The 15,705-nt window shown below is 44.1% G+C and overlaps 1 protein-coding gene across 2 annotated transcripts; it reads right to left on the bottom strand.

Annotated features, from left to right (window-relative positions):
• Window positions 1-2,151: 2,151 nt before the first annotated feature.
• LOC139342236 (sodium-dependent lysophosphatidylcholine symporter 1-B-like) lies at window positions 2,152-14,571 on the bottom strand. 2 transcript variants are annotated; one of them, XM_070979233.1, is made up of 14 exons: window positions 14,319-14,571; window positions 12,423-12,551; window positions 11,774-11,898; window positions 8,680-8,803; window positions 8,509-8,587; window positions 8,271-8,425; window positions 8,100-8,190; window positions 7,492-7,610; window positions 7,068-7,151; window positions 5,397-5,480; window positions 5,199-5,311; window positions 4,958-5,101; window positions 4,516-4,692; window positions 2,152-4,215 (listed from the first exon to the last, which is right to left on the bottom strand). In XM_070979233.1, the coding sequence occupies exons 1-14, from the start codon at window positions 14,400-14,402 to the stop codon at window positions 4,161-4,163; spliced, it is 1,563 nt and encodes a 520-aa protein (XP_070835334.1). In that variant the 5' UTR covers window positions 14,403-14,571; the 3' UTR covers window positions 2,152-4,160. The 2 variants fall into 2 exon arrangements, with proteins under 2 accessions (XP_070835334.1, XP_070835335.1); XM_070979234.1 differs by having other exon boundaries at window positions 14,370-14,504.
• Window positions 14,572-15,705: the final 1,134 nt, after the last annotated feature.

The following is a 15,705-nucleotide window of genomic DNA, read 5'->3' as shown; positions in this document are numbered from 1 at the left end:
TACCTGTTCCCTCTGTAGGTGCATGATTTGTGTGCAGGACCCGGGTCCTCAGATGTGACAAGTACGTTGCAGTGAATTTTGACCTGAAAATGGAAAAAGAGTTTGAGTCACAGTTAAAACTGTGTGAATGCAGAGAATTATAGCAGGCCATGCTCACCTCCATGTCAGGGTCAGAAGTGAACTGGAAAGCCTTTAGGGAGAATCTCAGGGTGCTGTCTGTCCGAGAGATGAACTGAGAGGCCCCTGGGTCTCTCTTGCTGTCCAGCATACAGCTATGGATGACAGCATCTAATCTCAGTTAAGTGCATATCTGGACACCAAAGGTAAAACCAAATGTTTGAAATCCACCTCTATCCATTATACTCACCCAAAATTGTCAATAATGGTGTATTTGAGGGACGATTTAGAGCCACTGGATGGTGTAGCATAACAGCTGCTGATGTACAGTTTCCCACCAGTTGGGACATGAGGAGCAGAGACCTGGAAATGAACTGTCTTTCCAAGCCGGTACACCTGGGACTTGGCTGGTCTGCTCCACGAATCTAAGAGTTCGTGAAAATATGTCACATCAAATGAGCCACTTCAGAGATATTTCTAATATACAAAAACATATTTGCCCTGAAATCTGAAGCAGCTCTTCATCACTCCAGTTAAGCGTACCGTCCATCAGTTCGATCTGGAAGTCATTTGGACTTCCTTTGAGCCTTTTACGCAGAACAGCAGTTTGCCAGGTGGGCTTCACAGTCAGCTGGTGCACATGGTGGTTCCTGGACAGGGATTGGAGGTTGTAAATAGCGGGTTTTCAAACACACACGCGATGTTGACTATAACTGAGAGACAAGTCTAACCTTTGATACTGGCATTCAATGTCGACATGGATCCGGTGCGCTCTGCTCGGGAAACGCTTTGACGAAGGCTCATAGTGGAGCACGAATTTGTAGACAAGATATCCGCGGGGCGACTGTCAAAAGGGGTCAGAAACTGTGATTTCAGGATTTTGCAGGGGGAGTCTGGAAACAAACGCGTGGAAATCTTACCAGGCGCACGGCATCACACGCTGTCAGAGGGTACGTGAAGAGCAGGTCACCGTAAGGTCGCAGAACCCCGTTGCTTTTGCAGGTTTTGCCTAATTTCAGCTCTTCTGCACTTGCGCCCAGACCGTAGAAAGCCGGTTTTACCCGCACAACGAAGTCAGACGTGGAGCAGGTTACAGAAACGTCTGGGAGGTATGCAAATCCCGGTCGGGTCTTTTCCCGAGGCTCCCCTGGACGCATGGAACCAGGCGTTCCAGGTGCAGGAGGAACGTGGGGCCCTTCGAAACTGAGCTGAGACAATGGAGACGTGCTGGCAGGTGACCGCTGGGAGGATTTCCTGTCGCCTGTTGTTGACAGTTTGGTTGGTTTGGATTTTGGCGTATTCAGTTTGAAAAGCTTTTTTCTTCCAGTATGTGGAGATGTATCAGTGTTCACTGTACAGCTGAGGAGGCCAAGTAATAAAACACTCCGCAACATACAGAGATGCCACTTTGTTTTCATCGCAGCAGACTGCTGTCCTTCTCCCTTTTCCTTTCAATCTGCGCGTAAAACCAGCGCTCAGTCACGGCTGCGGCTAATTAGTATCGAGGATAAATTGGCAGCCTGTCGCCAAACAGACGAGGTTTAGCTTCGTTTTGGTTGATTTCGGTCATCCAAAGGAACCAGTGCCAGTTTTCCTTGACTGCAGATGTCTTTGGTTCGTGAAGTTCTTAATTCAAGTCAGGTCATCTTGCTCTGGCAAATTAGTTTCTGGACACGACAAGAGAAATCAGTGGAAGGATTCAGGCCTAATATTTTTTTTATTATTTTTTATTTTTTTATTTAATTGCTAAAACTGTTTTGAGGATTGTATCTTAGAGCAGACATCAACCCTTTCTAATACAGATCATCTTATGTGAATATTAATTTGCCAAGAAAAAAAGACTTTAGAATAAACGGAAATATATGCTCTGTGTTGCCAGACATGACTAAATGTAACTGATAGTTTATCTGTAAATGGTATGTTACTCGTTAAGTCTTGTTCATTGTGACTTACATGAGCCTTTACATAGATGTATGAAAAAAGGTGTGGGGTAGTTTTCAATATTACAATGACATCGCAGGGTTTTCTCTGTTTTGACAAACTTTATTCACAAACTTAAAATTACAAATGTACAGCACATGAATTTGTCTCTTCACTAAATTATATAATGTTCATCAAGGTCCAACTTAGAAAAAAATATTTACATATTATACAGACAGCAGCATATAAACACCAATGAGACCAAGGAGAGATGTAATGTGCTTCATTAAGTTCATTCAGTGCAATTTCAAAAGCCCTAAAAGTGAAAACTATGCAGGAATAGATTACGTTTTAAGGATCCTTTTTTTTTTTTTTTTTTTTTAAATCTCAATAGCTTAACCAGTCGATCATTTGGGGTTAAATCAGGCCATCTTATGTCAGGGCAAATGTCTCTTCTCCTGCTTGTCTTTTGATAGAAAAACTGGGTTTGAGCTTCTGATTTTTGAGTCGCAATACTGTACAAGCAGCTCGTTTGTCACATTACAGCAGCTTTTCTTAGAAAAAGAAAAGCAATGCATCATTCTGATGTTCTCCAATGTTTTCAACAGGACTTGAATATCACTCTGTCACATATCTATCAACAACCATCCACTGTTAATAAATTATTATACACATGTGCTTTCATACGAAAAAATTATAATCCCTTAGATTGTTTGTTTAAATAAATAATTAAATAAAGCATTTTGCTTCCCTTGGGAAGTGAGAACATGCTCCATGAAATGACTTCGCTGCAAAAGCACATTCAGAAATGTCTATTAAACCTCATGGAGATTGGCTGCAATGTTAAAGCACAAAAAGGTGCGATGGGAAACCCTTCTCAGTAGTAAATGATCCGAGTAACCAAAAGTTCGACCAAAAATCTCAGCGCAACTTATAATACAAGATGAGTGTGTAAGGCAGTGATTCAGCCTACATACAGTACATCATACAGTACATCAAGAGGTGCCTTTTCCCCTTCAGAAGATTCAAGTACACTTCAAAGTTTTTGCCTTTATGAAATGATCTGACACAACACCACCTAATGAAAAGTAGACATTGTAGCACAGCGCCATACAACTCCAATGAGTGGACTAGTGCTGGTATGCCCTTTATTAATAAAGGCTGATACTGTGGAGTTCCTCCAGGGCATCATCTGAAAGGAAAGTCACACACAGCTGAGCTAGGACATAGTAAACATCAAAGGTAACATCACGCTCCAGCCTGCACGAGTCAAGGTCTGATCTTGTAAACCAGCACATGAATACTTCATAAACAATACCACAAATCACAAGCTGTGTCCCAATTCCTGCCTTCTCTAACCAGCTGTTCAGCATGTAGCGTGTTCACACTGGGTTTGAAAATAGAGTTGATGAATGTTATTGTCCCACAACGCAATGCACAGAAGAACTGGAGGCGCTGCTAACAGCTGGTCAAGGTAAATGACAGCTACAGGAGCATCTCAGCAAGTGATGAAGAAGCCATCTATGGAAAAAAACAGTTTGATTTCTCTTTCTTGAGTAAAACGCCACCAAAATAAAATGGCTACAGCTCCCATGAGTCTTAGCCACACACTTATAGGAGCTGTTACACAAAAAATGTCTTTTAACTTCTTTTAGACAACAAGGTGACCAGATTTCAGCAGTAGATACCGACTTAGGTTAAAGATGGACAGGCCCCAGTACTGTGTTTCAGCAAATGAATGAAAGAAAAAGTATATTGGGAGATGAAAGTGAGAAGAACTGACTCTAACGCTGGACTTTGGCTCTACACTACCTGACAAATTATACAATGTGTTTGTAAAGTGAATGCTTTTTAGTTTTAGCAGATGCAGTTTGATTGGGACACGGCTGGAGATGGACAAGCAAAAATACTTGTATCACACGCGAGATGACATTAGACTGCCACCAGAGGGCGACGTAAACCTGCGTGATCCATGTGAAGGCAGCTGGTAGTGCTGATGATATTGAGGCAGCTGTAGTGGTCTGTGGTCCCTCCACTGTTATCACAGAAAATTAGTGGTCATGTACCTCCACACCTTGAGCAAACACGTAAAGCGGCAGTGGTGGCTGGTTCGTCCTCCGTCACTACACGCTGCTTCCGAACGCCGAAGTCTCAGACTCAGAATCTGCTTCAGAGTCCCTGTTAGAGGACGGGAGAACAGCCAGGAGTCACACACAAAGGACTTGGCTTGTCCAGACGGGTGAATAATGCATGTCAACACTGGAGCAAAACAGTTTTTTTAAAAGGCCTCATTTGAATTTAGCTCAGGTATACAGAGCGGAACTCAGTTTAGCATCTAACTGGTTTGTTTACTGTGGTCATGCACGAGTCCTGCTGCACAACAATAGGTGTCTGAACCTGTTTCAGTATCCCGATCAAGCATAAACATCTGTGTCCTTGTTTGTTTGGTGCTTTGTGTGCATTGCAGCGTTCACTTACAGCATTTTTTGCAGTAGTTTTCGGTTGCCCTGCCTCCTCTCCTCGTCAATGGGGTAGGTCCTCAATATCAACAGTCCCACACCAATAAGAACCACAGGCACAGGAGAGACCAGCACCTTCAGAGTTAAACTGACTGCCTCAGGTTGTGAGCAGGACCCGGTCACGTAGCCGGCAAATCTGCGGAAAAATGCAAAGAGAGGGAGAAAAGTTGAGCTGATGTGAGTACAGTTGTTCAGTGAAGGATTATGTGATTGTCGACCACATGACTACAGGACTGATGGGCTGTAATGAGCTTTTCTCGTATACGTGTTAGAGATCACAGCCATGCAAGCTTAAAGTGAGCGCCGACAAACTTTTAAGGATGACAGCAAGGATAAAAACACAAATGCAGATGAGAATTATTCATGACTCGGCTGCAGGTAAAATGGATCCGTCAACTTACTTCAGACTGAGTGTAGAGATGCCCAGTGATACGCCAGAGGCAAACTTGATGAAGAACACATAGTAGGAGTAGAAGAGGGCTTCGTGACCGTGGATGTCTGGGTTCTGAACCTTGAAGTCATCCACTACATCGGGGAGCATTGACCTAAAAGCACAAGCACGTTATTTATAAGGAACCTTGAGACGCAACACAACAAACCTCTGCGTATAAAAGGAGGGATGTGTTCTGTAGATGAGCTAACCACGGCATGAGGAAAGCTGCCGCCACGCTCACACCCGCCGCCACTGACACCAAGTAAGACACGATCAGGTTGCTCTCGATGGAGATGATCAGGATCATAAAGGGTACTGCCCACTGTAGAAAGAGACAGAAGGATGTGAGCATTTCCATAACCATGCATCCTCTGGGAATTAATGCTGAACAAGCATTTTTTACTTACAGTAATGCCAAAGTAAACTGCCATCTTCTTGCCAAACCGGGTGAGAAACCACTGCCACCACGGGATGGTCAGAGTCCCAGACAGCTGGAATGAATGTGACAGAACTATCAGTGTTGTAGTTTCATTAAATCCAATTATGCAAGCTTGTAAAAGAGCAAAAGGGCGAGGGATGTAAACAGTTACTCAGTGATTAGTCATCGTTCACGTCAATGAAGGTAAACAATAAAAACATCTGATTCATATGGAATCATTCAGTCAGATGAAGTCATTCATCTCAGCCAGATTATCTTCGTTAAAAGAAGATAGAGACATTACAACAGAAACAAATATTTATCTGAACTCCCATACTGTTGCAGACAATATATAACCTATGTTTTGTATGTTGGAGAAAGAGCCGGAGTCAAGGAAAAGTCACTTGTATCACTGGTGTTGTCATTGGCGAGGCACCATCAGAGCTGAGGACACTGACGTCATGTCCTCTGGTGATGTCGAGGTATTTGCAACCTGTTACTGTGTGTAACTTTTAATTTTGGTGGAAATTAAGTGCGGGACAAAAAAAAAAAAGTGCCCAAATAACGATCAGGGACTAACTTCAAACTTTGGTTTGAATGTTTGGTCTTAGCTCGAGTAGGTCACATCCTGTGCCAGCCTTGTTTTTCTTCATTGCCATTCATGCATTTTAACATTACATGAAAATATATGAAAATATTCCCGTCTAAAGAAACATGCCTGGATGTCATGAAAATAGTATGTTCTGTATGTTCCTTAGTTATTTGCCTGACAAAATCAGGCAAAACAATTCTGCATGTAGCTACATGTCGGACTTGCAGCACTATAAAACCTCAATGTATTTAAAATCCTGCAGCCTAAATAATAACTCAATATTCATTTGTTTTATTTAACAATTAAAGGAATTGTGTGAAACTCAAGCAGAATTCTCACTGGGCTTCATTAATATTCTATAAAATGTGGGAACTTGTAAGAATAAAGTGACCACTGGAGGAGGAGGTCAAGGGACAGGGCCACAGTATGCTTTGTATGGTCATGACTTCACCCTTCAAGGGCCAGTCAACCTTTCACCTCTGGGCCAAACGTGGTCAACCAGTGTTAAATGGCCACACAGGAACGAGCCTGCCAACTTCGCAGCCTGAGAAATAAATTGAATTTCAACTGAGGGTAAATACAGTGGGAAACATTCCCCCTCAACTACTCCCCCTCCAATTATGATACAGGGTGCCCAAAAATGTTTCCACTCCTAATCAGAGAGAAAAGCAACAGAGCAGAAAGCAGAGAGAGGAGGCGCAACCAGTGGTGGCAGTTCCCATGGTGGCAGTGAGGGATAGCCGGGGCAACAAAAGCTCCACTGTGTGCCTGTCTCTCCCCTCCATCTCCTGCTAACACCATGTGAGTGTGTAACTGGGAGACAGGTTCCCAGGAGCCCAAACAACACCTCCTCTCACCCTGAAAATCTGCCCTTTCAGCCCCAGTAGCATGTGTCTCCTCACGTGAGGAAGGACCTCAGAGAACAAGCTGAGACCCCCATAAACACTGGGACCTTGCTCTGCGCCACAGGGACAGCCCAACTGCTGCAGAACGCCCCGACGCCCTCCAAACGTCATAGTGATTTGGGCTTTTTCAAGGAATCTTTTAGTGGAAAATACAAACACTCACCATGATGACCAGGAGGATGTTCTGGAAGTCGTTCCTATGGCCGAGAGCATAGGTGATGAACAGGGCAAAGTTTCCCTCCAGAAGCTGTAAAATACAAATGAAGAAGAGACATTTTTATGCAAATCACAGTGAGAGATAAAAGAACAGTTCAACATTTGGGGAGATGCTTTTATCTCCACATGAAAGCTGAAGTTTAAAAGCAGGTTCTGGGTTTACCTTTGGACAGTCAGGCTAGGTGTTTCCCCTTGTTTCCAGTTATTATGCTAAGCTAAGCTAACTGACTCTTGGCTGTAGCTTCATTTAAGGGACAATTATGAGATCAATCTTCTGGTTAGATGAGAGGCTAAAATGGTGAATTATCCCTTTAACGGTGACTCTATCAAATGAATACAAAATGACATCTGCTAAGGAAGCACAGTATTACCATGAAGGCCAGAGAGGTGAAGAGGAAGCCGATGATCAGTTTGATGTATGGTCCGTGGCTCATGACCAGCCACAGGCCCTGACGGAAGGTGAGAGGCTGGGACTTTTTTCGCCCGGTTTCTATAATCCAACACAGAAGAGGAGAGATAAGATAAGACAGCTGGAAATCGTCGCTGACAGGAATCTCATGCACGACACAGAGCCATTATGATGAGAAACTATGTTCTGGTGTGTGTCTGCCAAAATGTGACCACAACATTCTGACATTTTGGAGGAGGCCAAATGTTTCCCAAGGACAGCTGAGACAGACTGAAATGAAATCTAGATCAGAAGTGAGACAAAAACAAAGGTTTTGCAAGACACCAGCATGAATCAGGTCCAAAGCCTCAACTTTCCATTTCAAACACGTTAACCTGCAGCCATCACCACATTTAATGCCATTTTGAGAAATGAAAAAGTGATACTGGTAAGTAAGCATTTTGGGGGGCATTTTGTCTTAAGTCCTCAGATTCATGAGTCAACTTTGACTCCAGTATCTCGAGTCCGCAGCTCTGCTAAAATGTCCACTTTTGCATTGAACAAATGAGGTTTTCTCTTGTTACTTCATACCTTTTTGCTCTTTCACACCCAAAAACAAGACTGTGGCACAGAGGACGTAGATGACGCAGATGACCCCTGAAGCAATCAAGTACGCTTGTTTCTGAGGACAGAAAAGACAGAATTAGCATGAGCTAACACTCGTGTAAAAGCTCATCACCATCATCTCTCTGACGCACTCACCGTCTCATCCAGCGTAACTGTGGACGAGTTGATTCTGGTTGAGTTTCCGCTGTCCACGACCTGATCAAGCTCAGTTGGACAATCTGAGGCGCCACCTACTATCTGACCCTGGATTGCGGTACCCAGGACTGTGCCCAGCACCTCCACCATCATACCTGAGAGCAGCACAGAAATGAGCATGAGCGCTAGAACGACCTCACACGTGAAAGCAGCTGATCACACCGGAGCGCTGACGTACGGTAAGCAGTGGCAGAGTCCCTCTCTTTCTGGTCGCTGCTGATGAACATGGTGAGGGCCGAATATGGCACATGGAAGCACTGCAAACGGACACGAACGTACAGTTAGGCTAGTGCACGCACGCACACGAGAGGAAAGAAAGTGCTGGGGGGTGTTAACGTGGCGTACGAACCGTCTGCATTGACTGGAAGAGGCAGTAAAAGATCAGGTACCAGGCGACCTTCCCTTGTTCAAAAGGAGGCACGTACCACATGAGGAAGTACGTCAGCACGGCAAATGGAGTGGAGAAAAGGATCCTGGGAAGAAATGGAAGATTGTGAGGAGAAGTTGAAAAGATTTTGCAGCATTTCTAATAAGCAAAAATGTGATATTTTCTGCCTTGTGCTGTTTGCTTTAAAACAAAAAGTGCACCCTGCCTGCTGTTTTCCGCTGTTAAGAGTGTGTTTAGTCAGTTTTGCCAACTGTTACTGTAGCTTTACCCCCCCTTTTCATTTTTCCTCCCTTGCAGTCTTTCCGACTCTCTCATGCCGCTTTGTGAATAATCCCCCTAATCCTGCCTTGTTAGAGACTGTGTGGAGAAAGGGCTCAGTTTGGGCTGCATGGGGAGGCGAGGGAGGGCTGGCCCAGCGGCGAGGCCACTCTGGCCCACCTCGCTCTCACCCCCGCTCAGTCTCAACGGCCTCTTCCTCAGCTTTGTATGCCCTCCAGCTGACCTCAGTCAGAGAAGCTGGGGCCATTTCAGAAACTTAAACAGACAACAGTCCAGCGAAGACTTTTCCTTTTTCATGAGCCCCTAGTGTTAGGAGTCAGGCCCTGCTGCAGGGCAGTGAGGAGAAATGTTACAAGGTGTTTTGGTGCCAACAGGAAACCGCATGTTTTTGTTGGCGTCAGCACATCCCAACAGGTTAAGTGGAGTTGGAGTTATCCAAATAGAACTAAAAGCAACATAAAACGTAGCCTGCAACTATTTTCATCTTGCTGCTTATGCAATAGAAAAATCAAAAATAGCCTTCAGTTGCAGCTTTAAATCTAACATGGAAAATCAGTGGTTTTGCCTCTAATTTTTGTTTCTGAGCTGCCATGCAAGAGAGATAAGTGTCGACTCTCCCTGAGGACTGTATCACTGAACACAGAATAGATGTTTCTTTATTGAACCTGACACTTCTGCGCTCACATGTGGTCATTTAAACACCCCCTGCCCCCATTCTCATGTGACACACATGGGAAATAAGAAAGAACCTCCTGATTCCCCCTGAAGTCTGAGTGAATTAGGTTAATGTGAGCTAATTTTTCTGTGAATAGAGGCCAGGTTGTGGCTGTTTCACACACTGACATGGCTCACTGAACGCTCGCCGCAGATGCTTTATATGTCACAGTTGTCAGTCAGGCAAACCAAATGCCTATATTTGCAAAAACCTTCACATGCAGACGAGACACAGCGTCCCATTCTAGTCTCCTGTAACGATATCTCTGTGTAGAACATTTTAAGCAGGAATAGAAAGGACAAGTGAGAACATAAAAAGACATCTGTGGGTTCATATCTAGCAGCCAGTTGTTTCACTTCAGTTTCAGAAGCTACACAAGCCAGAAGCAGAACATGTAAATGTTGCCCTTTTTAACAATGACCTCCATTATTTGAACCAGGCATGCCTCTTGACCTATGGTAACCTCTCTCTGCCTTAAGCTAACCCCCTCCCAAACAGTCAAGGAAATCAAACAGACACACATTCACACAAAGATGGACACACCCCTATTGGTTTGAAGCTGATGGTGTGTTGTGGGTTGGACCAATCACAGCAGATGCCGGTAGAGTCCCCCTCCCCCTCTCCTACCAAGTGCAGCCTGCTACAGCCGGCATGTTTCCCTGAAATACCCACGATGCTCAAGATATTACTGTGACATCATCTGAGAAAATCCCTGTAAAATATTGACTGTAGATATGTTCCAGTGCAAAATACATCGTGGTCCTCAGCAATGGATTCGACACCACACATTCACATCCAGCACCCACACTTCACACACGCTCTGTATGTAAAAGAAACCACACCCTATTTCATTGTGAGAGGAGAAAGACAAGGTCATCTGTCTTCACAATCTGACTTCCTCCATGAACTGTCAGCATCACATGGCTGCTTTATCACAGCTGTGTCCTCTAAAGCAGAGCCTTTTAATTGTACTAATGTTCCTCGCTTCATGCTTAGCCTTTCAGTGCTTTAGGTATAAATATATTAAGGCTGATATCTGGTCTGTTCAGGGTTGCAGGGAGGTGAAACCAATCCCAGCAGGCTTTTGGCAAGAGGAAGGGGAAAACCTTAACAGGTCGCCAGCTGGTCGTCAGTGAATCACAAAGCTAACACGTTGTCAAACTCATGTCTGCTGATGTACTGTGTATTGTGCTGTACTGTTGAATTATATACTTAATTATATATGAATTATATACGCAAATTATATACGCAAGATTATCACAGTGTGATAATCCTTTTAGACATATGCTCAATTAAAAACAGTACAAAGACAATATAATCAATGCTTTGCCTCATCAACTTCATTGATTTGTGTAAATATCTGCTTATGTTCGGACAGGAGCAACTAAAGACTGGGAAAGTCGAGGAATGCTCCAAAAACACCTGCTTGGAACTAGTAGTGCTGTGGAGCCATGTTTTAACTGAGTTCCTGTTTCATTTGTTGTCTTAACCACACATGCACAAGCATATAGGTGACGCAACACACACTCATGCCAGTGATTTCACACTATTCCACTGATGGACAGGTGGAGGTGACGCAGCATTGTGCCAACAAAGGCCAAGAAGAAGAGGATTTCTGGCAAGTAAACACTGATGCACCCATTTAGCTAAAACATGACACCAAGTCGATTTAAAGTGAACCACGTATCTTAATTTAAAGTTAAAACAGCTGGTAGATCCCACCACACATCTGCATCTAGAAAGACGTGAACACAACCTCAAACAAATGCCTCAGCTGCTGTTTGTTCGTCAGACAGGTTACACCTGCAGGTTCAGTGTCTGTCAGAGGGATTTCTGATGCACGGTGTTTCATCCAGCTTATATTCTTGCCCTCTCACCACATTCTTCCCCAGTAGCCACTTCAACCCTGTTGCCATGGTTACTGCCAACGGCTCATGAGTTGATCTTCGTCAGTACATTTGCCTCTCATACCCACTCATTTCCTTATGATCACTTAATATCCTCTTTGCTTGGTGAACCTGTCATGAAATTCAGGGCCCACCGTGGGATTCAGACACCTACCACGGCATCATGCGGCCGATGCCGGTCCATCTACTCCGGCTCACCAGGAAACCCACTGTTGGGTCCGTGACGGCGTCCCAGGCCCGGCCCACAAACAGGATGATAGAGGCATGGGAGGGATCCAGCTGCGGGGAGAATGTGGAAAAAGAGTGAGGCATGAAACAGAAACAAAGAGTATGCCAAACACTACCTCATATGGCGCTGCTAAGGAATGATTCAGAAGAGCCACGACACCAGAGAGGTTATGGAGACACTATGAGGGTCAGAGTACAACAGCAGTGAAATACACAACTGTGCCATTTGTTTAAGAAGAGAGCAGCTTTCAGAGAAGTCACTCTAATGATCTCATCTCTCGAGCTCAATGGTCTTTATTCAAGTTCCTACTGTGCACAGTGGAAAAGTCTAATTTGCTAATTGAGTAACAAAACAAAGCAGTAGGAGTCCAGGTTAATGCGCTTGACCGGCTGCTGCTGCTGCTGGAGGCTGTTAAACTGATCCAAGGCTGAGAAATGCGAGTATAAGCTTTGGCCTCCAAGCTGATCGTTATGTGTAACTAGCAAGCGCAAACAAGAGGAAATTAGACGCAGACTTGTATTCTGCAGAATAAACAAAGGGATGACAAACATTTTTTTTAAATTTTGCAAATCACCTGAGCCACATCCAGCAGGTAGATCTGCAGGAAGAAGCCCAGAGCGCTGCCCGTGATCTGGTAGGGAGCCCCACCGATGGCATAGCACAGCTTGCTCCACACAGACAGGCGATCTCGCTGGCTCTTTGGCTGGAAGACAAACAGAGGGGAGGACAGAGGAGATGCGTAAAGCAGTTAATTTGTGCGTCTGACTGTAAACACTTAAACGTTCATCTTCCCAGGGGAGCTATAAATGACGGGAATGCAGCGGCGGTGGCGGTGGTGGTGGTGGTGTGCTACATGATCATTATCTACAGCTCTCCTCTGTAGTCTGGATCGTATTTAATCCCTGTTTTCAGCTTCAGCCACCCTCGTCTATCCCTCTGTCAAAACCTCTTGGCACAATTGATGCCGTGTTAAACAACCTGTAATAATGAGGCACTGAGATTGGCTAACTTCCCTCACCCCACTGCTCAGAATGTCAGATTAGAGATAAAATCCCTCGTGGTGATGCAGTCCGGGCCAATACGCTGCAGTCAGATTGTGTGTGGTGTGAAACTAGGGGGTTACTGTAGTTCACACACACTACATCATAATACTCCAGCCCTGCTATTGGCTCTAGCGATAGGATGTTGAAGGTAGTGTGATATTTCATGCTGAGTAGCCAACAGCCAGCAAACAGTGCAGCATCGTACCACGTCCAGTAGCCACAGCCAATCACTTGCAACGTTCTGATGATGTCAGCAAGGGGTCTGTATCCCCTGATTCACATCTGCCACAAGACACAAAAGCAGGATCTCCTCATGTCGTGGGCAAACTGCTGCTGCCTCACAAGTCAGGAATGAATAATATTCTCTCCCACCACGTCCATCATGCAAAGTATGCCGGCATAAGTATCACGAGAAACTAAAAATAGAGCTCCAGCTACATGAAGGGAACAGCCCGCAGAGACCTTTCACGGCTGGCGGGGAAAAGTCCTGTACGGTGTGAAACAGTGTGGATTCAAGGAGAAAACCGTACAGAAGTTTCACTAAATGTTTTCCGTTTGAATAGGAGGTATCAAGGCCACAAGTCTTCTCAATACAGACTAATGAGTATTTTCTTGATGGACTGATCCAATGTTTTGTCTTCAAAATGTCATTTTCTTGTTCAAACGTGTTAGTGATTATCAAAACTGTTGCCAATTAATTTCCTGTCAACTGATCGTTCTGACTCGAGACACGTTGAAGGTATGTTTCAATTCAGTTTGAAACAGGCGTTAGATCTTAAACCCAGCTTACATCGTACCTGCTCTAACCATCGTGAAAAGGTGATCTGACATGGCTGATGAGAGTGATCACAGAGCAGACGTGCTGATGGGAGGTATTTTAGGCAGCAGATGGATCAAATGCAATGCTGGCACACCTTTTCATGTAAAACACCAACACCTGGGAGTCATCTGGAGACCATTAGACGCATACTGATGCCCGTTTGAATCATTTAAGGCTTTTACTCTTACTTAAATGCTCACAGAAATGTGTGTTTGTTGAAATGCTTTGTTACATTACACCATCAAACACACATTTAGTTTCAGACTCTCAAATGAAGCGTCACTCGGGCATCACACGGCTTTGGAGCTGGACTAACATATGCTACCACGTCACGATTCTGCAGCACATCTGTCATCACTAAAAATTTGACAGTTTAAATCAAAAGGGTAAATTTCGTGGAGAGCAGGTCTCTTTAAAGACGGTCCGCCTCTCAAGCAGCTGTCGGAACGCAGATGGAGCAGCCGGGTGAAATTCAAATGCAGCCGAGAGGAAGTCACGTTAACGGCCGCTGATTTTCAAACGTTATCTTCATTTCCTGAATAAAAAGAGGCAACAAAGAAAGCAGCTTGATTCAAACACAGTCAGACACACCACTCCCTGCTCTTACCTTTGCTGTCTTGATCTCTGTACTTATGGGCTTGACTGATAGTAAACTCGCCGCGTACTGCTCGGCGCCCTCTCCTCGTGCCATTGTGCTTTCAAGGCGATGAAGTAATTATTATTTTTCTTTATTATATATATTATTTTATGATTCAGAGTCAGAAGAAAGCCCGCTTCACAGCATCGTAGCCTCTCTCTCTTTCGATGCTCTGAATGTCTCTAAGCCGACTCTCTTGTGGTCCACGTCCCATTCATTCTACTATGCCGCTACGTCATTCAATTAGTGATGACGAGAACATCGCGTGTTTGCCGCTTCAAGTGCTGGAGGAAATCCTGGTTTGACCTTGTCTGTATCGATCGTTAATGACCAGAAAAGTGTTGAAAAGCGCACAGTAAACAGTTATACAAACTCCATCAAAAGTCACTCCAATTTCACTTAGCCATGTGTAACTCTTGATGATTTATTGTAGTTATTCACGAATTCATTTATTGGAAATGGTATGTCTTGATTTATTATGAAATAAATCATCGTCCAAAGATAATTTGGCCTTTCTTTCGTCTGCCTTTAAGTGGGCGAATTCAGTAAAATGTTAGTGGGTCTATAATTGTGGTGTGTTTTTTACTGGAACACGTGAACGCATCAGCAAACAGCAAAGCAAAGCAATGTCAGTGGCTGTCAAACTTTTGTTTTCTTGATAATACCATAGTGTTATGATTTAGTATGTGGTATATATTCTTTTCATATATTTTTCCCATCTCCTCACCATAACCTTATGCCTAACCCCAACCCTTAACCCTAACCTAGACCTTTAAACCAAGTCTAACCCCCAAACAGCCCTTTGAAGGTCTGTCCAAAAGGGAGATTTCCATTCCAGAAAGGTTTAAAACTCAAATCGGTTCTCACAAAGACAGATGTACACACACACACACACACACACACACACACACACACACACACACACACACACACACACACACACACACACACACACACACACTCACACTACATCATAGCACTCCAGCACTGCCATTGGTTTTAGCAATAGTGTGTTGAAGGTAGTATGATATTTCATGCAGAGTAGCCAACAGTCAGCTGACTGTGTAGCATTGTATCAGGTCCTGCAGCCACAGCCAATCAGCTGAAGTGGTCTGAAGATGATGATCTGAACAAAGTGAAAGATGCTGACTCCTCATCCACATAAGTGGAAACCTAACTGAAAACCAAACACTTCTTTGTGGACAGACATTGACATTGTAAAAATGTTTCCATTCACTTTGCTTTCATGTGATATGCATTCCATTTTACTGTACCTTTATCCAAATAATGGCCACCACTGAACAAAAACATGTGGACTTTTCTACTTTTTCCTATCAGCAGTGAATTAAGGTCTCTC

The sequence above is a fragment of the Chaetodon trifascialis genome, chromosome 14, assembly GCF_039877785.1.
Source record: "Chaetodon trifascialis isolate fChaTrf1 chromosome 14, fChaTrf1.hap1, whole genome shotgun sequence".
Taxonomy (NCBI): Eukaryota; Metazoa; Chordata; class Actinopteri; order Chaetodontiformes; family Chaetodontidae; genus Chaetodon; species Chaetodon trifascialis.
The sequence above is the reverse complement of the archived record's forward strand: the minus strand, read 5'-3'. Positions and strand labels throughout refer to the sequence as shown.